Raw genomic sequence first — 24,491 nt, 5'->3', positions numbered from 1 at the left:
TGAAAAATGAAATATTGCTAGTAAAGGGCCACAAATTTAACTTCTTTTAGGTCCTTGTTCTTGTCTTTAAAAAAGACAAGCGAGTTTCATAAGTAAAATTGGTTGAATACTCATAACAGTTTAAGAGACATTGTTATATATGTAATCATGGATTTGGCTTGTCCTGAGGTAAATATTTCTGGTTCTCTGAGGTTGCTCTTTGGTGGAGCGCTTTCATAAATGCACTTAGATTTGGGCATCTGACCCCCACTTTTCTACCAGAGATTTGAGAAATAAATGATGATAGGCGTAGTTAGTGAGTTATAGCACAATTAGGGGTTTTTAACTTACTTTGCAATTGTAGACTATGAAATCCTGCTGGTGCCAGCAATGTTGCTTTAGGGACTGTCCTATAACATTTTCAAAGCTTCAAAAGCTTTTAAGCCAAAAAGCATGGTCAGTGTCTGCGGTATGTTGGTTCTGTTGTTTTATGGGTCAGATAAAATTTACTTTGTTTCCTTTCATGTTGTTTTTGACATCTTAATTGGTTGAATACGGAGTTATATAGTCTACACTAATATTACTTTGTGATACAGATAGAGGAGAAAAGAATACTTAAAATTAATTTGTCTAAAATAGCATGAGTAGGCTCTCAATTACTGTCCCTTTAAATTTGTTTTCTTATAGCAAAGCAGTTTTGTTTTGTTTTTTTTTTAAGGCACTGGGCTTTACACAACCCAGGAAAAGAACATCTTTACTAAAAATGTGATCATTAAGAGACTTGCCTAACTTTGCATACATAATATAGATATACTACGTATCAGGACTTGTACGCGGTATAAGCTTTTATCTTAAAAATAAGTGGGTTTTATGTAAAGGATCTTTTATATGAGCATGAATTTCCACTGAAGGTCTGGCTGTGGATATTGCTGGAAAAACAGTTCCTGAGTCAATCTGGTCAATTTGGATGCAGCATGACTCTTAGGATTTGAAAAGGAAATCTTGATTATGTTACAGATAAAAGTTACTGTATTTAGTATGAAATTATACTTATATAACCACTTAACTTTATTTCAGAGCACATTTTGTCCAGTTATATTTAGGTTTACTTAAATTTATACAGTATTAAGTCATTTTATTTTGTTGCAAAAGCCTGAATAAATAATTATCATATTTGTAATAGTCTTTAATAATCTATCCCTTCTAAAGGAAACAAAATTATACTTTTGTCTGACCCAAACTTGAGTTAGAATTATTGTTCTGAATTTCATAAGTATTATGGTGAAAGAAACAATCAGTCCAAAATTGAAAGGTTTTCTTCAAGACACTGAGCTGAAAAGTTGGATGTGCAAAAAGTGTAGAAACATTGATAGTGTTCCTTGCTGCAGATAACTGCAGTAAACCATGTGTTTAGCCTCATTAATGAAGATTGCTGCAGAATAACGGTATGTATTCTCCCTCACTGCAGCTCTGAATGCTCTGTGTCTTAAAATCATTTAAAGCCTCTAGCTTGCTTTGGGGAGTTAGTCCAAGGGTAAGGAAGGCTTTGCCGGAAGAGTACTTGTAAACCACGAGACTGGTGACTTGCACATAGTTGTGGTAGGCTCTTAAATGCGTAATGGTCCTGTTTAATACCAAAAATTATTTAAAGGATATGATTAAATTTTCCAAATAACTGTTAAACACATGACAAATCTATTTTACAGTATTGTGTTTGGCAGTTAAACATTAAGTAAACCTTTAATTGACATTAATTGACGTGAAGCTTAAACTGTTCAAATGTTCTAACCCTTGCTACAGCGTCTCTTCTGTAGCAAGTCAAGTATTGTGTGTGTTTTTTTCCACCCTTAGCTTATCAGGCCCGGTCCAAAGCCTTCTAGCAGAGGGAATTGATTCCTGTCAGGGGTTGCTGCCAAGACATCGGAAGGATTTTTGACCAAGGTTTTCAAAAGCTCAGTGTCACACCTGCCATTTGATTTAAAGAGGGATATTGGATGCAGAGTCTGGCATTTATTGTCCTTTGTGTGGCTGTTCTGTTTGTATTGTCTTTGTCTCTTCTAGAATTGAGCAGTGTTCACACTAGTTTTTAAATTGTTGGGTGGATTATATATTTTACATAACCGTGTTAATTTAAATTAATATATTCCCATTAACTTTTAATCATAAAATAGTGTGGACACAGCGTGTCTTCTAACTGGTGATTAACCCCTTAAAATTCATAAAATACCTCTCGTAGGATAAGAATTTGCTTTTTTTTTTTTTTTTTTTTTTTTAATTTTTTTGTTAACTGGGTATTAGGAAGCAAGTATGATTTTAGTACAATATATCTAAGGGGTTAATCCACTTGAAATATAGAATGGGTGCAAAAATCCACACTCTAAATTTGACAGAAGTTTCCTACTTATAGCTCTTAATTTGTTTTTAAATTGCAATAGGTGTCTTGGCATCTTTGAAATTTTATCATTAAATTACTGAAGTTATAAATGCTTGTGTGCAAAAAGAAAACTTTTTCTTACATTGGAGGAAATTAAAACAAGAATTAACATTAAGATTCAGAAACTTCTTTAGAGATTGCACATTATCACCTATTTGCATTTTAGCTTTAGCAAATAACGTAAGTAAATAAGGGACATGGAAAAAAGGGTTCTTCAGCCTGTTCTATAACCTTGCTTTGGGGAGTGGTTTTTTTTGTTGTTGTTTCTTTTTTTAGTTCTTCAATTAGCTGTGCTTTCTGGTGTCCTTTTTCCTTCTTTCAGAATAGCCCATTTCTTACTATGTTCACTATATTTTTGGATTCAGTAGTTGATCTTGCAGATTTTGAGGTTATTTATTGGTTTTTTTTTAAATTTCTAGTATTTCTGATTTGCTACTCTCTTTTTAGTGCCCAGGTTCCTCTTTCAGTGTTCATTTTCAGAATGCCACACAGTGTTTGAGTATCTGTAAATCTGATTATTTAAGGAGTAAGAACTAAGAAAAGAAAGCCCAGACAAGGGATATAATTTTTTTTATCACTTTTAAAATATGCTTTTTAGTATGTCTTCTACTCAAAATAAGGGCAAGAATCTCTTAAGATTTCTGAATGTTCATATAAAAATATACCATCAAATAACTTGCCCAGAGCTCCAGTGCTACTCTTGAAATTATCTTTCATGTGTTCTTTTATCATATATTTCATCGTTCGTCTCATATTCATTTGGTACCCTCAATGATTTATTAAATCATATACTAAATGTGCCATTAATTTGGGTGCTTTCTATCTCGAAGGCTGCTAAATTCAATAAACTACTTGCCTGGCATGTTATTTTCTGATATTTAGAAAATGTTTTAATATCACCAAGAATTATGAATTCGATTGATTTAGTTATGAATAGTTTGATTAGCAACTTTTATATACATTTAGATGAATGTAAGGTGGCCCTCCAATGAAGTTTATTAATATAAAGTTAACCTTTGCCCTGATTTAGGTTCAGATTTTCTTCTCAAGTTTTATATAACTCATTTATGTTTTAATATAATTATTGATTAAAATCAGTTATTATAAACTCTAACTTAAAAGATTCTGCATATTTATCATCAAACCATTCTGCTTACTGTATCTGTTCTATTTCTATACTTTGTTTAACCATGCTAGTTTCTGTTGCCCTTTTCTACTTTACTCATTGTTTCTCTCCAATTGTCCTTTCTTTGGAATACTTTATAGGAACTTTGAATTTTTAAAGGGCATTTCATATTCCTTTACAACTAAAGTTCTCTTGTGGAAGAGAAACCGTTAAACTAGAAATGCCTGTTTTTGGCTCCTTATTTTTTCTGTGATTGTTACTACATTGATCATCCCATATTTATCATGAGTTATTTTACATTTTAGTCCCAAAATAACCTGTGACCATTTAAAATACTGAACAAACAGGATAGTTTACTGTACATTCTCATTTATTAAGGTGGATTTTTGTGTTCCCTGTTGTTGTCTTTGTGCTGGCGCACTGTATCCAGTAATCCTTCCTTTTGATTTTCTTTTGGTGGGGTAGGGTTATATTTGTAGAAATTACTTATTATATTTCTAAATTAAAGAGTTTAATCCTTGATCTTCATATTATATTTATGTAAATTTGTTAAATAACTTCCTGGGTTACTTTAAAGTGCTGACAAAACCCTCAAATGGCTCATGTGACACTGATGCTACTTTAAGGAAGTGTCTTGCTCACCTGGTCAAACACCCATTCCTCACTGCATTTTGCCAATTCAATCCATTTTAGATGTAACCTCGGGTATGGTGAAAGACCCACCGGACGTCTTGGACAGGCAAAAATGCCTTGACGCTCTGGCTGCTCTACGCCACGCTAAGTGGTTCCAGGTTCGGAACATCATTTTACTTTTTTCTTGTAGCCTTATGAGAGAGTAGTTCAGTACAACATGTTTAACTGTGTTTAAACATTTCAAAAGACTGCCCAAGCAATACTATTTTAAATTAAATATGAGAAAATATGTTAACATAGAAAGCTGGGTATGAAGATCTGCATATTGCAGTTACTATTAATTTGACAATAAACTAGGATTTTGGGGGTGTTTTGTAGTTTGGGTTTTTTTATTTTTATTTTTAGTGGCTATATCTGAAGCTGACTTGTTCAGGAACATCACATGTTTGTGTATATATATTATATTCCATAAGGCTGCAGATTAACTTTGCTTTAAATAATGGAATATGTGTTTAAAGCTTTGTGTATAGTTTTAAGATTTTTTCCCCTCTTTCTCTTAAGTTAATAAGTGTAGGGAATGAAAGGTAAGGAAGCAGCTGTTTGGTTTAGTGACTTTGCAGTTATGCAAAGGCACAGAAAGGAAACCAAACAGATTTCCTTAATCTTTCAGTCCCTAGACAAACTTTTTAGCTCTATACTTTTTCTTTTATTTCTAATGTAGGCAGACTTTTTTTTTTTTAAGTTTACTGATTTAAATGAACACAGGTCAAGGTTCACAGGGGATCAAGAACAATTATTCTTGTATAATCTGTTTACTTTGACCTAAAATATCAGCTTTTAAATACTAACCCTGGCATAAAATATCGCTGTAAATGGCAGCTCATTGAATCCAATTTTAAGCGTGGTTATTTTTGTTTTATTTTTATCTGAGCTTCCATTGAACAGTGGTATTTTAACTTTTTTTTCATCAAGGGATATTTTTAATATTTCTAAGATTAATTCAGTTGATTTTTGTGTTGCTCTCAAGGCTAGAGCTAATGGTCTACAGTCCTGTGTGATTATCATACGTATTCTCCGGGACCTCTGTCAGCGAGTTCCAACTTGGTCTGATTTTCCAAGCTGGGTAAGTAATATGTAACTGTATGTGAAAAATAAACGTCTCAGAAATATTTCTGCAGTTTTTTACAGCCTCATCTTATGTCTACTTATCAACTTTATTTCCATTTCCTAAATGGAGTTTTTTTCTTTATCTCATGAGAAATTCTAGGGTCTTATCAGACTGTTTAACTTACTGAGAAATAATACTTGATTTTCTTTTTGTATTTTCCCCTTTTTTTTTCTTAAACTCTTCTCACAGTGTTTATTACTTTTTAAAAATATTATAGGTGCAATTATTAGTTGTACATATATAAAGATACAAAGAAAATTTTAAATGAGCTATTAATCTCCCTATGCGGGATTTTGTTGATATTTTAACAGTAAGGAATTTTTTAACATTTAGAAATATGCATTATCCAAAAAATGCATAAAATTAGGAAATTCAAATAATGCAGAAAGGCACAAAATAAGAAGTGAAAGCCTCGTAATTTAAAGGCCAATTATCATGGCACAATTTGTTGTGATTTTTTTCCAGGGAGGAGAAATGCATATATGCATGTCATGTATATATTCCTGTTTTTTTTATTTATGCACAAATATCTGTTTGATGTTGAACTATTTGAGTTCCTAAATAGCAAAAACTCAGATATAGAAGGATTCATTTTAAAGTATAACTGAACCTACAGATTCTAGAGTTGGGTTAGGGAAAGTTGACTAGCCAGGGTTATCTTAATTCTGAGAGCTCTTTGAGAGCTGTATTAACTACTTGGTGTTTCCTTTGTATGGACATGCCATATTTTATTTAACTGGTGTCTGATGGACAGTTACATTGTTTGCAGTCTTTTGCTATTAAATATTCATTGTATTTTGGTCATGCTTTTATGAGTGTTATATACACGTGATGGCTAGGGTCAATTGCTATAGAATTCCAAGGTCAAAGAATGTGTTTTGATTGTAACCGGGAAAGGTGGATCATTTAAAATTACCAAAAATTGTTGAACTTAACCATTTTCTTCACATCCTCACTAACTTCGGGATAAGATCACACTTAACACATGTTAGGTAAAAAATGGAGTCTCATTTTTTATTTAAATTTCTTTAAGTGATTATTGGCATTTATAATTATTTTTCTCTTAACTGCCAGTTCCTATTATTCATATTTCCCATAATTTGTAATAACTTTCTATAAGAAATTAGCACTTTACCTATATTAAAATAATTTTTCCAGTTTTCATCTGCTTTTCAACTTAATTCTTGCTGTTTTATAAAAGGTTTAAAATTTTTACAAATTCTAATACATTAGTGTTTATGACTTAACAACTTTGTATTCTGTTTACAAAATACTCTCATGTTTTAGGTTATAGATTATTCACACATGCTTTCTTCTAGAGCTTCCCCCACCCCAGTCAAATTATGTTTATAACAGATGTTTGCTCACTTACTCCTGGAAGGATATATTCTGTATTATAACAGGAGTTGTCTCTCAGTAGTGAGAAGTGGGCTTGGGTTAGAGATCTGTAATGTTTGGATTTTACTAGGATAAAATATACATATATTACTTGTATAATTATAAATTAATAAGAAAATCATAAATGGACTAGAAGTAGATCCAGCAATATCTTTCCAGACCAATTGTCAATTATTCCAATACCATTTAGCATTTTATTTAGTAGTGATGTTCGTTCTCCCAACCTCCAGTTTGAAATATCACCATTATCATAAACCAGTGGTTCTCAACCACGTTTCAGTTTTGCCCCCTGGGGACATTTGGTAATGTTTGGAGATATTTTTGGTTGTCAGTACTGGTTATCGATAGCACTGAGGAAGAGAAACCCTTTCTTAAACCAAAGTTCCTTTTTTGCAGGCCTATTTCTACAGCAGTCTTTCATTCCTCAATCTTCTCTATTAAACTCTTTTTTTCTACTGATTTTTTTTACATATTTCTTTTAACTGGCAGCATCGAGTCTAGTTATGGCACACGGGATCTGCATTGTGCCTATGGGATCTTTGCTTGTGGTACGTGGACTCTAGTCGTGACACACAGGCTCCAGAGTTCTTGAGCTTCGATAGTTGCAGTTCGTGGGCTTAGTTCTCCCGAAGCATGTGGTATCTTAGTTCCCCAACCAGGGATTGGACCAGTGTCCCCTGCATTGCAAATTGGATTCTTAACCTCTAGACCACCAAAGAAGTCCTTAATCTATTTTAATTTTTAAAACTACACAGTGTGTTTTAAAATTCTGATGTCCTTTTCGTCAGAATTTACCCCTCTCCATTCTCTGCTGCTCATTATAAACACCATCTAGCACTGTTTGGGGGTTTTGTTTTTGTTTTGCTTTTTTTTTTTTTTTTAAGTGTGTTTTGTTTTGTCTTGTTTTTCTCATGTTCTTTTTCCAAAAGAACTTGACTGCCATTTTGTTCAATTTGATGAACTCCAAGGTTCTTTTAATTATTTTTAAGTAGTACTGTATTGAATTAATAGATAATTGGTAGAATATCATCACTTTTGCAGTGACAATAAAGAAAGTTTTGTGTTTTATTTTTGTCTTCTTTGTTAGATTTGCACTAACTCTGTAAAAATTAATTTAGAACTTTTGTTCTTTCTCTAAACTCTGAAACTTTTTTTTTTAGGATCATCAAAAATACTGTTTTTTGATTATTTGTAAAATTCATTTGACATTATCAGTTCCCAGTCCCTTATAAAGGGGGTAGCACTTTTCTTGGTTTCTTTTATTGTGAGTAACTGTTTAATTTTTCCTTCTCCTGGGGTTAATTTTGTTTAACTTATCTTTTCCTAGAAAAATTGACCCATTCAACCGTATACTCAAATTTTTATATAATAGAGTTCTGTGCTCTTTGAGTTTTAAAAATGCCTATTATAGCATCTTTATTGTTTTAATTCTCTGGTTAGGTTAGTCAGTAATAGCAGGCTCAATATTGGAGCAAAATAAGCAATGGGTGTTTCAGTATTTACTTGTGATCAAAATTCATTGAATTATTGATAGATTTTTAATATAAAAATGTATGTGCATTATATAACTTAAACTTTTTTTTAATATATAAAAATACAAGCATTCTACGTTATCATTTTACATCCTGCTTCAGATATGCTCTTTTCTTTCTTAATAATCCATTAATTTCTTTTTGTAATTGGAATATAATTGCTTTACAATGTTGTGTTAGTTTCTCCTATACAATGAAGTAAATCAACTATATGAATACATACATCCTTTCCCACTTGGACCTCCCTCCTGTCCACCCCCCCCCCCCCCATAATTTATTAGTTTCTAATTTCATCTCTAATTTCCTTTTTTCCTTGGGTTTATTTTCATTTTTTTCCAAACTTATTGAGTTGGATACTTGTTTAATTCACTCATTCTTTAATTATATAGACAAATTTTAAAGCTATTATTTAAGGCTGAACATAGGTTTTGGCTGTATATATAATATTTTCTTTCTCTTTGTATTCTCTGCAGTCTGAAATTCACTTCAGTGTTGTCTTTAAGCCAAGAGTAATTTTGAGGCAGTTTTTTAATTCTTCATGACTGAAGAAGAGTTGCTTTGTTTTTGTAAATAACTTGCATTTTTCTAGCATATAAACTAGTAAATATATTCTGTTGCTGTTTAGTTGCTAAGTCGTATCTGACTTTTTGTAACCCAGTGGACTATAGCCCACCAGACTCCTCTGTCTATGGGATTTCCCAGGTTAGGATTACTGGAGTAGGTTGCCATTTCCTTCTCCAGGGTATCTTCCTGTCCCAGGGATCGAACCTGAGTCTCCTGCTTGGCAGGTAGATTCTTTACCACTGAGCCACCTGGGAAGCAGAAAATATATTCTATTATTTGCAATATGGGGAATCTAAGATTTTCTTTGTGATCTAATCTGTACAGTTTTTATAAAAGTGTGGGCACTTTAAAAAATGTGTTCTCAGCATATAATATATACCTCTTAGTTCAACTTCATCAGTTACTTTGTTCTTATCTTCTATCTCTTTTCCTTCATATTTTTTTGTCTACTTTATCTGTCCATGGAGTGACAAAGATAAGTTAAAATCTGCTCTTTCTGTTATGTCTTTTTAGTTTGTACTTTATTATTTTGTTGCAATAACATTTTGGACATAAAAACACTTAATTATTTCATTGTGAGTTTGAACTTTTTGTCATTCTAAAGGGCATTTAATTAACAGTTTCTGCCATTAGTTAATAAGCCTTGTCCATTTATTAATATCTAAACTCTAGCCTTTTAAAGAGACAATTATAACTAACACAGTTTTACTAGTTTTAGGTGTACGACATAGTAATTCCATATTTTAATACATTATGAAATGATTACTGCAGTAAGACCAATTACTACAATATTGTTGACCATATTCCCTATGTGCACTTTCTTATGTTGACCATATTCCCTATGTGCACTTACCTTTGACTTTCTTATCTAAAAGCTGGAAGCTTAACCTCTGAATCCCGTTCATATATTTCATCTGTACTGCACCCTCCTAAACTCTAGTCTTTATTATTAACATTTATCTGGTATGTTTCTGGTACTTTTCTATCCTTTGCCATAATTCTTATCCTTTTCTTGTTCTTTTTATGTGTGAATATGTTTCTCTTCTGATTATTTAGACAATTAGTTGTTGACCTTATAGTTTTATATGGTATTTTCATTCGTCTGTTTTAACAATCTTAGATAATGTCTTATTAACCTCTCATCTATAAAAGCTGAAAAGATGATCACTTCCTCCTACTCCTCGTATCCTCTTTTGGGTTTTTGTTAATATTTTCTTTTTTTTCCATTTGTTTCATTCATTTATTTTAATGTGTCAAAAGCTGTTTCTTGATTTATCTGTTTTACTCAGTGAATACTGATTCCACTTAGAAAACAGGAAAGTTTACACTTAATGCTTTTTTAAATCTTAAAGGTTTAAAAATAACTACATTTACCTTATGTGTCAATATATTCCCTTTGATTATTTAATGTTCTTTATTTAAATGCTTTGGTGCCAGCGCCTAAGGCTTTACCAGGGTTTCCTCTTTTTATTTCTTGGTTGACTGCATTTTATCATCATATAGTTTTTATCAAAAAGTGTTTTGTTTTTAAAATTTCTTTCATGTTTGAGAATCTTTGCCAATTACCATTAGTTTATTGAAAAATATATAGTTAGGTTGCAATTTTTTCTCCTCCATTTATTGGTCTTGCTCCATTATCTTTCAGCATTGAGTATTGCTAAATTTAGTTTATGTTAATCACTTAGTCATGGGGTCACAGAGTTGGTGACCCCATGGACTGTAGCCCTCCTAGCTCCTCTGCCCAAGGAATTCCGCAGGCAAGAATCCTCAAGTGGTTAACCATTCCCTTCTCCAGGGGATCTTCCCAACCCAGGGATTGAACCTAGGTCTCCTGCGTTTTGTGCAGATTCTTTACCATCTGAGCCACCGTAAGCCCAGCCTTATTTTCTTGCCTTTACTTTTTCTGAATTTTGGTAAAAGAATTCTGTCTTTATCCTTGAATTTCAGTAACTTCACCAAATTATGTCCTGGAATCTGTTGTTAGTGTCATCATTTCGTTGAAATCTTTATCTGTACGTTTGACAAATGATTAATATGATCCTCTATTTTCAGGGGCACCAATTACCCTTATGTCGGATTCCCTTTGTCCTATATATTTATTATCTTTGTGATTGTCTTAATCTTTGTTCTCTTTCCTCTTTTGTCCCCTGTTAACTATTTCTTTGGCAATAATTTAGTTTTCACGCATGTCCCAATATTTACTATTTATAATTCGCTTATTAGTTTTATAGTAATGTTGAGTGCTTAATTAGCTCTTCAGTCTTCCTTTTCATCTCAACCTTGAGGTTTTAATTTTATTGGTTTTTTTATTTATCAAGTTCTCTATAACTCAAAATGTTGATAGTTGTATCTTCAGCCCCTTAAATTAAGATTCTTCCAGAAGAGATGGTTTTCTAAATAAATATATTTTTTAAATGATAAAAATTTGATTGACAGCAAAAAAAAAAAATTGATTCACTGCAAAACTGAGCAGAAAGTAGAGAGTTCTCACATACCGTCTATCCTTACACATACAAAATCTCCCTCTCAATATTTGCACCAGATGGATACATTTATTACAAGCAGTGACTTAACAGTATCTTTAAAAGTCCATCAGTTCAGTTCAGTTCAGTCGCTCATGTCCTACTGTTTGCAACCCCATGGACTGCAGCACACCAGGCCTCCCTGTCCATCACCAACTCCCAGAGTTTATTCAAAGTCATATCCATTGAGTCGGTGATGCCATCCAACCATGTCATCCTCTGTCATCCCCTTCTCTTCCCACCTTCAGTCTTTCCCAGCATCAGGGTCTTTTCAAATGAGTCAGTTCTTCGTATCAGGTGACCAAAGTATTGGAGTTTCAGCTTCAACATCAGTCTTTCCAATGAATATCCAGGACTGATTTCCTTTAGGATGGATTGGTTGAATCTCCTTGCAGTCCAAGGGACTCTCAAAGTCCATAGGAAATAGATTTCACTCTATGTTCCACCCAAATGCAAAGATATCATGCCTGGTTTTAGTTTTTTTCATTACTTTAGGGCTTAGCATTGTCAGTTCCATTTCCAAGTCATCCTTTGATACTAAAGCACGAAAACAAGAGCTGTCTTTTAGTTTATTCACACCTTTTAAAATACTTCTTTTTAAAAAAAAATACAAAATAAAATACTTCTTTTTCTTCCCCCATGAGCTCTGCTTTGAGGATTGCTTATGGAAAGGAGTAGTGTTTGGCTTTCTCTCTTGCGTGTGTTCTTTTTTTTTTTTTGGTGCCCCATGTAAGGAACTTAGTTCTTTGGCCAGGTATTGAACCCAGGCCCCAGCAATGAAAGCACTGAGTCCTAACTACAGGACTGCCAGGGAGTTTCCAGACATGGGCTTTCTCTCTTCTGTTCCCTAATTCAGTGTGCTGTGGTAGTCTTTGAGGTAGATTCCCTTGGCACACCTTTAGGCTTCAGGTTTCAAACCCATGATGGCCTCCTAGAGCCTTTGCCTGTGCAGAATTTGCTCTGGTTTTTTTCCTGAAACTCTTTACCATCTCCTTTCAATAAGAGCTTTCTGTTACCTGAATCAGCAGAAGGTTTGGGGTGTGTGAAGCCACTTTGGGAAACTTGCATTGGGAATTCACAGCAATCTTTGATGTTAATTTTCCCCTCTGTCTTACTCCTTTGAAAGATCTTTTTTTGTTGTTTGTTTTATCTGCATGTTAGTCAAATGTCTATTTATTATTAGAGATAATTAGATGTGGATAATTGGAATTCTACTGTTCCCTACCTGTCTTCCACAAAGAGCCTTCAGACTGATGAATTCTGTTGCTTTTCCTTTCTCTGGTTGGATGAAAGGTGGTTTATGTTTAGAAATATTTCTTTGCCTGGGGCTACCCGCAACATGACTTGTTCTTACTCTCTGAGTTGGGAGAGTTCTGGTGAAATTTTTGGGTTTTTTTGCCCACTCTACTGCCAACCCCTTCCCCATTTTCTTCTAAAGAGCCAGTTAGGGAACTGTAAATGGAGAGTTGCCCAAGCCCACTCACTTTCTTAGAAATACTCTTTTCACTGGCCTTTTCCTCCATTTAATTGAAGCCATTTTATGTTTGTTTGGATGGTGATAATGTGCTTCATACATGTTTCTTTAATCATAACCAGGTTTGGGGGGCAAGAGATCTTGAGATTGGGCTTTGTACTGTCACCTTAAGCAGAAAGTAACTTTTCTTCTTGGTTTGCATGAAAGAAATTTGAAGTTCTTGTGAACTTGATCTTCAATTTTGTTTAGCCTTCATGTTACTTTCTTTGAATAAATCTAAGTCCTAACACCTGCCTTTAGTGTTTACCACTACAGTGAGTACAGCAAATAATATACTGCCTTCAAATTAGTTCTTCTTTTGTCCTAAATCTATAGTGATGAAGTAAAGAAAGTATAGGTAAAATTCTCTTGTAAGGTTGATCTGACTTAAGAAATGCTGTGTAGAATAGAAACCTCTATTAGATTGGCATACCTTTAGAATGGTATACCTGCTGTAAATTGCAGAAAGGCTCCCCCCCCCCAAAAGTTAATGTTTTAATGTTTATTGTATATTTTATTTTTAAACTATATTAAGCTAAGGAATATTTGATGAAAGAGAATGATCTGTCATGGATGAACCTCCAAAACATCATGCTGAGTGAAGGAAGCCAGACACAAAAGGTTACGCATTATGTGATGGCATTTGTATAATATACCCAGAATAGCAGATCCAGATAGATAGAATGAAGGTTGGCAGTTGCCTGAGGCTTAGAGAATGAGAGAACGAGGAGAAACTGCATGATGAGCTGGGGGTTTTACTTTGGAGTAATAGAAATGTTTGAACTAGATAGAGGTGGCTGTTGTTCAACATATTAGTAGGTGTACTAAATGCCACTGAAGTGTTCACTTTAAAATAGTTAACTTTATATTATGTGAATTTTATCTTTTTTTATTTAAAAAAAAAAAATTATTTGTGAAATGATGAGATAGTCCCCAAAGAAGAGGCTGAGAGGCTGTAATTGTTCTTTTTGCTCATACAGCAGTTAAAATATGTGCTCAACATATATTTTCACATTTTATTTTTCAAGTGTTAGTTGCTCAGTTGTGTCCAAGTCTTTGCAACCCCATGGACTGTAACTCCCAGGCTCCTCTGTTCATGGAATTCTCTAGGCAAGAATACTGGAGTGGGTAGGCATTCCCTTCTCCAAGTGATTTTCCTGACCCAGGGAACAAACCCGCTCTCCTGTATTGCAGCCAGATTGTTTACCATCTGAACCACCTGGGAAGCCCTGTTTGTTTGTTTGTTTGGAAGAGTGTATTAGATTTTAGTGATGATGACTTGTAGTGAGATAGCTCCTGTTTGTCAGTTTTAGAACCAGTGAGGAGATTCTAAATGATAAATGATAGAACACTGACATCACAGGGCAAATAACTTTCTTTTCACTTGCAGGAGTAAGTTACTACTGTTAAAGATGGGAAGGAAGAATATATACCACATGAATGTTTTCCTAAAGCAGATATTGCAATCCTGGATTTCATGTCATTTAACATAATATTTAAGAGAGCATTTCTTTTTTAAGTAACTTTTGCCATCAAAATCCTTTGCATTATTGCCTAAATAATCATTTCCCTTGTTTGATTCTGTTTGTCTTTGATGTTGTCCTTTTACCTTTTTTTGTCCTTTTACTTTTGAATGCATGCATTCATTGTTGCTTTCCTAACTGTGGACATCTGCTTGGAGACCAGCCATGTTCTATAGAAAATTAGCATTTTTAAATTGCTTACTTCACAGCAAGTGATCTCAGAAGGCAGATAGTTGACTTAGTCTTACTGTGATTCAATATATGGACTTTGTGTTTCATAAATACTCATTTCTTTCTTGGTTCTTATTTAGTTTCTACCTTAATACATAAGTATAAATTACATATTCCCACTAAAGGTCAGTCAATAAGCAGGTCATAAAAAAGCATTGAATTAATTACCTATAATATTTTTATATCTTGACATAACTATATTCTGGGGCTTCCCAGGTGGTGCTAGTAGTTAAAAAAGCCCACCTGCCAATACAAGAGACTTAAGAGACTTGGGTTCAGTCCCTGGGTCGAAAAAAATCCCCTGGAGGAGGGCATGACAACCCACTCCAATAATCCTGCCTGGAGAATCCCATGGACAGAGGAGCCTGGCAGGCTTCAGTCCTTAGGGTTGCAGAGTTGGACATGACTGAGCACTTAGTATGCACGCACCTGTATTATAGCTGATTATTGAATATTTGTTTTTCCCTTAACATTCTCTAAAAGTACTTATAAATTTGAGTTATTTTTGGAAAGGTGCATATTTTAAGACATTAATTTTGTATTTTAGTAACTTGTTAATTACAACTCTTGATTTCTTTAATTAGCAGGATTATTTTCACATTTCTTTCCAAAAGTATTTTGATCATAGATACTTATTAAGTATTTTCTATATGCCAGCCATTTATGCTAGACAAAGGGGTTCCATAAATGACAATTGACAATCCTTATCTTCAAAGATTTCAGTCTTTTGGACATCTTGAAATAATACTTGTCTGGACAGGAAAAGTGTTTAATATACATTCATAGAATTGCCTCGATAACTGAAGCTGATGCCTTAAAATACTAAAATTTTTAAATGAAGACCCTTTAGGGTCTTGTGTCTTGAACAACTTACTATGTTCTTCAGCTGAATTAGACTGAACGATCTTAATTTTTTTTGTTGTAATTTACATCTATCATTATTAACACCCGTTTTTCTCACATTTTTTTCAACTTCATGCTTCTAGCTGTCTTTTTTTTTAATAGCTTTTTATGTGTACTCTCTTCAGATTTGTATCTCTCTTACAACTTATTCCTAATTTGTTTGGAACTAAAACCTCCACATATCCAATCTTTAAGAATTATTCTTACTTAAAAGATCTGAGTAATGGCCTTGGGGTGAGTAGGTGGATGTAGTTTTTACCTCTAATTAAATCTATGAGTTTTTTAAGTACACAACTGAAAATGGGTCCTCAGTGTTTTAAACTTCATTATCATTGTAAGGGTTTCATTCTAGTTTCAGTCTGTTTAGTTTCTTTGAATTGTTATTGGTGATTTTATTTAAAGTTTGAGTAAAAGCTGCAACGTGGATAAACCTTAAACATAATGCTAAGTAAAAGAAACTAGACACAAAAAGTGACATATTATATGGTTCCATTTGTATAAAATATTTAGAAAATTCAAATCTATAGAAATAGAAAGTGGTTTATTGGTTGCCAGGGGCTGAAGGAAAGAGAATGGAGAATAGCTACTAGTAGGTATGGCGTTTCTTTGGGGGTGATGAAATGTTCTGGAATTAGAGAATGGTTATGGTTGAACAACTTTCTAAATGTACTAAAACCCACTGAATTGTACATTATATCTTAATTTTTAAAATCTAAATGGAAGCAGATTTTTCTAGTAAACTCTTCAAAATGCTTTCTGGATCTAAATCCATACTTCTTTCTTTTATTCATTGGTTTAACTGATTTTGAGTCTCAAGTGTAATTTACAGTGAAAGTATAATTTATATTTTCTTCAAGGATAATAGAAGTACAGTTGTATGTTAAATGAAAACTTAGATAATTGTTCATGAAGAAAAAATACAAGTCTTCTTTACTTGGTAGAGTATGGTCTTGCTATAACTCTTCAGTATTATCAGTATGTAGGCATTAAAAGAATAAATATATGTGAGTCCTAAATATCTAAAGAAGTTTAAGGACTGTCATATTTTAATAGGAAAGGATAGTAGTAACTGAAAATCCAAAACAAAAAATCATTAATCTATTTTTCATTAAGCACAAATTACAAAATAATTTTTAAGATATAAATTATATATTGCCTTATTTTGTTTTCATTACTTATTTTTAATTTTATATTACATGTAATTTCTTTTTACATGTAATTTTTATTTTCTGATTTTGTGACTTAGTGTGATTTTTTCAGTCTTTAAAAATTTCTCTGTTAATAATTTTACTTATTTTTTTTTTTTGGCTCTACTGGATCTTCATTGCTGTGCAGACTTTGCTCTAGTTGAGGCGAGCGGGGGCTTCTCTCCAGTTGAGACACACAGGCTTCTCCTGGGAATGGCTTCTCCCTCTGCGGAGCACAGGCTCCAGGGCACTCAGGCTTCAGCAGTTGTGGCACGTGGGCTCGGTAGTTGCAGCTCCCAGACTCTGGAGCACAGTCTCAACCGTGTGGCACACGGGCTTGGTGCTCTGCAGCATGAGGGGTCCTCGGACCAGGGATCACACCCACGTTCCCTATATTGGCAGGCCGATTCTTCACCACCGAGCAGTCAGGGAAGCCCCAGTCTCTAAAAGTTTTAATGACAGTTTCACAAGTATTTTGTCGTTCTGAAAATGAATAATTCCTTTGGGCTGTAAGCTGTCAAACACGTTTTTATGTTTTTGTTTTTAGGCGATGGAGTTACTAGTAGAGAAAGCAATCAGTAGTGCTTCTAGTCCTCAAAGCCCTGGAGATGCTCTGAGAAGAGTTTTTGAGTGCATTTCTTCAGGGATTATTCTTAAAGGTAAGTTTTACTTCCATTTTTAATAAACATTAAAAACATCTGTGTGTTTGATGGTTGAATGAGAATTACTCACTCTTCTACAAATGGATGATGATGATACTTTATTCTGCCTGTGGTGATTGCTGTAGGTAGTCCTGGACTTCTGGATCCTTGTGAGAAGGATCCCTTTGATACCTTGGCGACAATGACTGACCAGCAGCGTGAAGACATCACATCCAGTGCACAGGTACCATTGCGTTCCTAATCCCAAGGCTTTGTTTTATGACTTCCCTTACAGTTTTGGTTTTTTTATAGTTGTCCTCTAGAAGAAATTACCGTGTAGTATTCATTATTCTGCTTCTTTAGTAAGTAAGCTCTTAGAGAGGATATAATTTAAACTAAATTTCATTAATCTTCAATTTTATTATTTTAACTGTGTGTGTCCTCTCTAAATATAAAAATACTGCAATATTTTCAGTATCATTAAATCAAGTTGTATTATATGTCAGGATCAGTAGAGTAACTATTCATGTCTTTGGGTATACAAAAGTGATGTGCTGTTTGGTTTATGGAAATTTTTGTTATGATTTAGCCTTTCCTGCCACTGAAAAGGCCAGCTAATATAGTAATTAAAAGTGTGGGCTCTGAAGTCTAGACTCCTGAGTTTAAATATCAGCTCTGCATCTCTTCTATAAGGGATAAGAGCAGTATCTGTCTCAAAGAGGATTGTTGGGAAGATTAAATAAATTAAATCTTTCAATCAGTCTAAAACTTATACAGCTTCCCTTTTTCGACTCCAGAAGTGTGCTGAGAGGAGAAATGGCTAACAACTATAAACAATAACAATCTAGTCTAAAGCAGTTGCGCTTGTTGGACTTAAGATTTTGTTCTGCTGTCTCTTCTGGCAAGAATAATTTGGAAGAGGTCAGGATTAAAATAAATTGTTAGGTTAAACAATTTAGGAAGAGTCAATGATAAGAGTATATTACGAATATCTTACAGACTCACAAGATTTCCAGTTTGTGTGTATTAAACAAGGTTTGTTTTCATTTCTTTGGGTTTAATTTTCTAGGGAAGATGACAATTTACCCTAAGTGGCTTTTTTCTTCATTGGTACTTAAATGATTTTTTAGGGTAAGAAGCAGGGCATTTGAAAACTAATAAGAGAATTCTTAGTTGGAAGGAAGGAAACCTTTAATGTGACTTTGAAGAAAGTGGTCTGATTTTAGGAGGTAGTTAGAAATGTCCTTGTTAAAAGTGAAGAAGTGAAAAGTGTTAAAAGTCAGTGGAGAAAAGGGAACCTCATACACTGTTGGTGGGAATGTAAGTTGGTGCAGCCACTGTGGAGAACAGTATGGAGGTTTCTCAGAAAAACTAGAGCTACATGACCCAACAGTTTCTCCTAGGTGTATGGCCAGAAAACAAAACAAAAAACTTTAATTTGAAAAGATATACATACCCCAGTATTCACAGTAGCATTATTTACAATGCCAAGATAAGGAAGCAACCTTAGTATCCATCAGCAGATGAATGGATAAAGAAGATATGGTATATATACAATTGAATACTTCTCAGCCATAAAAAAGAATAGAATTTTTGCTATTCCCAATAATATGGATAGACTTGGAGGGTATTGTGCTAAGTGAAGTAAGTCAGAGAAAGACAGATGCTATGTATCACTTATGCTAAGTCACTTAAATTGTGTCTGACTCTTTGCAACCCCATGGACCGTAGCCTGCCAGGCTCCTCTGTCCATGGGATTCTCCAGGCAAGAATACTGTAATAGGTTGCCATGCCTTCCTCCAGGGTATCTTCCCAACCCAGGGATCAAACCCACATCTCTTTATGTCTCCTGCATTGGCAGGCAGGTTCTTTACCACTCGTACCACCTAGGAATCCCATCACTTTTATATGAAATGTAGAAAATACAGCAAGCTAGTGAATATAACAAAAAAATGAAGCAGACTCACAGAACAAACTAGTGGTTACCATTGGGGAGAGGGAAGTAGGGAGGAGCAGTATTGGGATAGGGAATTAAAAGGTACAAACCGTTGCATATAAAATAAGCTATAAGAATATATTTACAGCATAGGGAAATAGTATATTAATAATTAAATTGTGTATAACCTTTAAAAATTATGAGTCACTGTATTGGGCACCAGTTAATTATTTAATAATTGTACATTAACTATACTTTGATAAATAAAAGTGAGGAAGTTAGTATACTGCATCATTCCATCTTTATAACATTTGTGAACTAACAGAACAGATTAGTGATTCCTCGGAGTTAGGGATAGGGGTGAGGATAGATGTGGCTAGTGAGAGTTTTGTGGTGATAGTATAGTGCCTTGTAATGGTGATTAATGCAAACCTACACATGTGGTAAAGTTACATAGAGCTGTATACATCGCATATAAACCAAGTGTGTGTATAACTGGTGAAATCTGAATAAGCTGTATGGATTGTACCTAGGTCAATTTCAGTTTCTTTTTTGGTGGGCCATAGTGCCCATATTAATAATTTGCTTTTTTCCTTTGTCTGGGACTTTTCTTCTTTTCCTTCCATAATATTTACCTTTGATTTTGTATCTGTATTCTCTAGTGATCTTTTTCGAGTTGCTTCTGCAAGATGTAGCTTTTGTCATTTATTCAGATGCCTTCCTGTAGGTGTCCAATAGAGCAGCATATCTTCAAAAAGCACATCTGTAAGGTTATCTTCCCTCTCAAAAAAGGATTAAGTAAAGCTTACATCTTCTTTGATGTTGTTTTTAAAAATTCCAACATGACTTTGTATGGGAATAATTTCAGTACCCTCAAATTTCATTTGCTTTTAAATAATTTCCAATTATATATTAGAAATGTCTCTTGTTAGAATTTAGAAGTACATACAAATCACATGCAGAACAAGAGCTTACAGAGTGCTCACTCCAGCCTCAGATGCTACTGTAGTTTTCCTTACTAAAGTACTCTTCTGTTTAGAAACTCCTAGTATGAGAATAGGCTGAGGATCAGTAGCGATATTTCTGTAGTAAAAGTGTGTTACTATTCATTATTATGCATCAGATATCTTTGGATATTTTCTTTAAATGTAGAAGAAAACCTTATTCTGTTTATCTTTGGGAAATAACCTTTTTTAAGTAATTCTAAATAAATACTATCCTGTTATGATAAATAATCCCTAGTTTCACCTCATAAATAGTAGCATTTTGCATAATTTCCAGAAAGTGGAAACATCCCAAGTGTCCATCAATTGATGGATGGGTAGATAAACAGATGTGATATATTCATACAGTGGAAAATTACTCAGCCATTAAAAGGAATGAAGTGCTGATACGTACAAGGTAGATGAATCTTGAAAACCTTATGCTAAGTGGAAGAAGCCAGACACAAAAAGTCATATTGTATCATTTTGTTTATATGAAATGTCTATAGTAGGCAAATCTATCAAGTTACAAAAGTAGATTAATAGTTGCAAGGGCCTCAGGGTAAAGGGATTGAGGAATGACTGCTATTGGGCCATGGGGTTTTGGGGTGAAGGGAGGGTGAGACATTGGGAAGGTGATGAAAATGTTCTGGGATTAGAGAGTAGTTAATGTTGAAAAATTGTAAGTATACTAAAAAAAAAGCAACAACTGAATTGTATACTTTAAAAAAACAAATCTTATATGGAATTACATCTCAGGAAGTAGTCTGAATAGTTATATTGAAGGTTTAACCACATAGTTGCCTTTTAATCAAATGACTGTAGAATCTCCTTAAATATTTCTCAGAATATTGGGAAACTATGTCTCAAAATATCCTATGACACATGAGGTCTTGTGGCATTGATGCCTAATGTATTCCTGTATATATATAGCCACAATAGTGAAAAATCTTTTTTTAGTTCACGAAGTAACAAGTTGAAGAAGTATAATCCTCATTTTGTAAACCTGGGGAGGTGTGTGTTCCGAGGCACATGTGCCTGAGGATGAGCACATGGACGTCCATAGGAAAAGTTCCAAGATATGTGAATATGAACCAAAGAGAGGTTCATTTGATGAGTGAGATGCTTTTTTTTTTGCTGTATACTCTTAGGATTTTTTAATGAGCATAATCATTTTGCTAAATATTTTTTTAACTTACATTAAAAAAAAAAATAGCATGCACACAGAAAAACCTGAAAATAAAAACTTCAGGACATACAGAGTCTTTCATTTGTGAACCTTAATATTGTTTAAGGTGTTTCTTTCATTAAACATGCTTTTTTATATTGTTATGTGGGACTGTAAACCTAATAAGAATTAATATTGGTTCTTTAATTTGACTAAATTTTCTTTTTGTTGCAGTTTGCATTGCGACTCCTTGCATTCCGCCAGATACACAAAGTTCTAGGCATGGATCCACTACCACAGATGAACCAGCGTTTTAACATCCATAACAACAGAAAACGAAGAAGGGATAGTGATGGAGTTGATGGATTTGAAGCTGAGGGGAAAAAAGACAAAAAAGATTATGATAACTTTTAAAAAGTTTCTGTAAATCTACAGTGTTAAAAAACAACAGGTGCCCATTCGTTGGCTGTTTTTCATTCATAATGATGTCTACTTTGAAAAAATTATCGAGAATTTAAAGAATTTCATGGAAGAACCAAGTTTTTCTATGATACTAAAATCTTAATGTACAGTGTTAGGTATTATATGAATGGAAAGACACCCCCACCCCCAAAATTGTGCTCCAGCTTGGGGAATTACAATGGTTCTGATTTTTTTCCCGTTATTTTGGTTTTATTTACTGGTTGCCGTAGCTCCCCCTATATTTGTGTCTTTTATTAACTAGTCCTATTAAATCTTTACTGTATTTAATGCAGTATTTGTGCTTCAGTTACTATGTGTATTTTGATACTTTTATTTAGAGTTTTGTTTGCTGTTTGATACTAGTTGTTACTTTGTGTTACAGATATCCTTTACGCCTTCTTGATATTTTACAGCAGTACGTTTTTTTGTAACGTGAGACTGCAGAATTTTTTTCGTTTTGTTTTTCTTTATGTGATGGATTACAACACATAAAGTTATCCTGCCATTTAAGTGCTCAGAACTAAATGTTTCTGCAGATCTTGTGGCATTTGTCTCTCTAGTGTGATATATAAAGGTGTAATTAAGACAGATTTCTGTTAATCTAATCAAGTTTGCTGTTAGTTGTGCATTAGCAGTATAAAAGCTAATATATAATATATGGTCTTGCAACAGTTTTAAAGCCTCTGCATAATTGATAATAAAAATGCATGACATTTTTGTTTTTAATAGACTTTTAAAATTATAATTTTAGGTTTGACACGTAGATCTTTGTACAGTTGACTTTTTGACATAGCAAGGCCAAAAATAACTTTCTGAATATTTTTTTCTTCTGCATAAGTGGAAAGGGCATTTTTCATATATAAGTGGGCTAACCAATATTTTCAAAGAACTTTATCATTGTGCAACTAACAACAGTAACTAGCCCTTAATTATGAAGACAGTTCCTTATTGGTGTGTGTGTGAGATTACTCTAGCAACTATTACAGTATAACACAGTTGAATGATCCCTCCCCCTGCCCCTACACCCCATCACCCAGATAATTTACAGTTCTATTAACAGTGAGGTTGATAAAGTATTACTGAAAAAAAAAATTAAGATTATCTAAGAAAAAAAACAGAAAATTATTTGGTGTGGCCATCTTACATGCTTATGTGTCCTACAAAAAGCTAAATATTATAGCAGTGGTGTAATGAAAAGTTACATCTTACTGTTAATATATGTATGCTCTGGTATACAGATGTCATTTTGTTGTCACAGCACTACAGTGAAATACACAAATAAAAACTTAAATTCATATAATGGCTTAAATGTATTATATGTTAGAATTGACGTAAGTACTTCTGCTTTGAAATGACTTAGTGTTTCAGTAAAACCATATTCAAATTTATTGGATACTTAGATCTTGTTATTCCTAACAGATGATACTTCCTGGGCACATAATTTCCAGAAAACTGTATAATTCAGTACCATATTGGTTCAGTTTCTTTCTTGGGCACAGTCTTCCCCCAGACTCCTAGAGGAACAAGAGACTTGGGCTTTTCTTCCGAATTTGTGATATACTATCTTTGTATCTTGGGCAACTGTCTTTTTCTATTTTTTTTTTCATCTTTCCAGGTCTCTTTTTACTCTTGAATACTTAGTCACCCAGTGAAAATTTTGGAATTATGTTTCTCATAGTTCTCTTACTTAGAGGAGAAGGAAAAACTGATATTTATCATGCAGTAATGATAATTATCATGCTAGATCTTTCATATGTTTTCTTGTTTAAAACTATCATAACAATAAGTGAAGGTACTGTATTACTTATTTTCCTGATGAGGAAACTGAAGCCCAGAGTGGCTAACCAAAGCTAGTACATTAATTTAGTAACAGAGTTGAAATGGATAGATATCAAAAGTTTATTCTCTGCACAGTTGAGTCTGCTCCTTTCATCTTGCAGTTAATTATCTTCTAAAAATGTTTTCAACCCAAATTCCCAATTTTTGCATTTAGTTTTGGGTGTCTTCATCCAGATACACAAATGATACCAATTAAATTTTTTAAAGTATTTTTTTCAGTATTATTATTATTTTTTGCATGGCTTAATTGTTTTCATAGCTCTAGCTAGATCTGCATTAACTATCTTATGTGAAATAAGGCTGACTCCAGCATCTGTTAGTATCTTTTCTTCTGCTTTGACAGTTTTTAAAACTGTAAACCCTCTAGTCAAGCATTGGTTCTCACCATGCTGATGCGTTCTTGAACCAGTTGTGTGGCAGCTGACACACTCTCTGCATCTCAGACTAGCCCTCCCTGTTATTACAGTGCATGCTTACGTTCCAGTAATGGTAACCCGGATAAACTGATTCCTCTCACCCATTCCCTAGTTACGTGACACACATTCCAAATTAGATTCTGTCGTCACCACTGTTGTTTCTTTGATGTCTTTGAATAAGCTAGTATCAAAAATGCAAACTCGCTATAAGAAAGGCTCTCTGATTTTTTTGTTAATGGTATTTAAGTCTTTTTTTTTTCCTGCTTATTGACAAAAGAGCATAAGTCTTTTGTATGGTCATGCTGTTACATTGTCAGTATAAGTTGTGAATTT

General features: G+C 33.7%; 1 protein-coding gene across 3 annotated transcripts in view; it reads left to right on the top strand.

Annotated features, from left to right (window-relative positions):
- ZFR (zinc finger RNA binding protein) overlaps positions 1–22,195 on the top strand; it is an 80,397-nt gene extending 58,202 nt beyond the window's left edge. For 2 of the 3 annotated variants that reach the window (XM_070476546.1, XM_070476545.1), the window contains 5 exons: positions 4,233–4,330; positions 5,200–5,295; positions 17,261–17,372; positions 17,501–17,598; positions 21,676–22,195. In XM_070476546.1, the coding sequence (XP_070332647.1) occupies positions 4,233–4,330; positions 5,200–5,295; positions 17,261–17,372; positions 17,501–17,598; positions 21,676–21,855 (584 nt within the window). In that variant the 3' untranslated portion in view covers positions 21,856–22,195. Of the gene's footprint in view, positions 1–4,232; positions 4,331–5,199; positions 5,296–17,260; positions 17,373–17,500; positions 17,599–21,675 lie in introns of those variants that run through there. The other variant, XM_070476547.1, reaches the window with a different exon arrangement.
- Positions 22,196–24,491: the final 2,296 nt, after the last annotated feature.

The sequence above is a fragment of the Odocoileus virginianus genome, chromosome 14, assembly GCF_023699985.2.
Source record: "Odocoileus virginianus isolate 20LAN1187 ecotype Illinois chromosome 14, Ovbor_1.2, whole genome shotgun sequence".
NCBI lineage: Eukaryota > Metazoa > Chordata > Mammalia > Artiodactyla > Cervidae > Odocoileus > Odocoileus virginianus.
The sequence above is the reverse complement of the archived record's forward strand: the minus strand, read 5'-3'. Positions and strand labels throughout refer to the sequence as shown.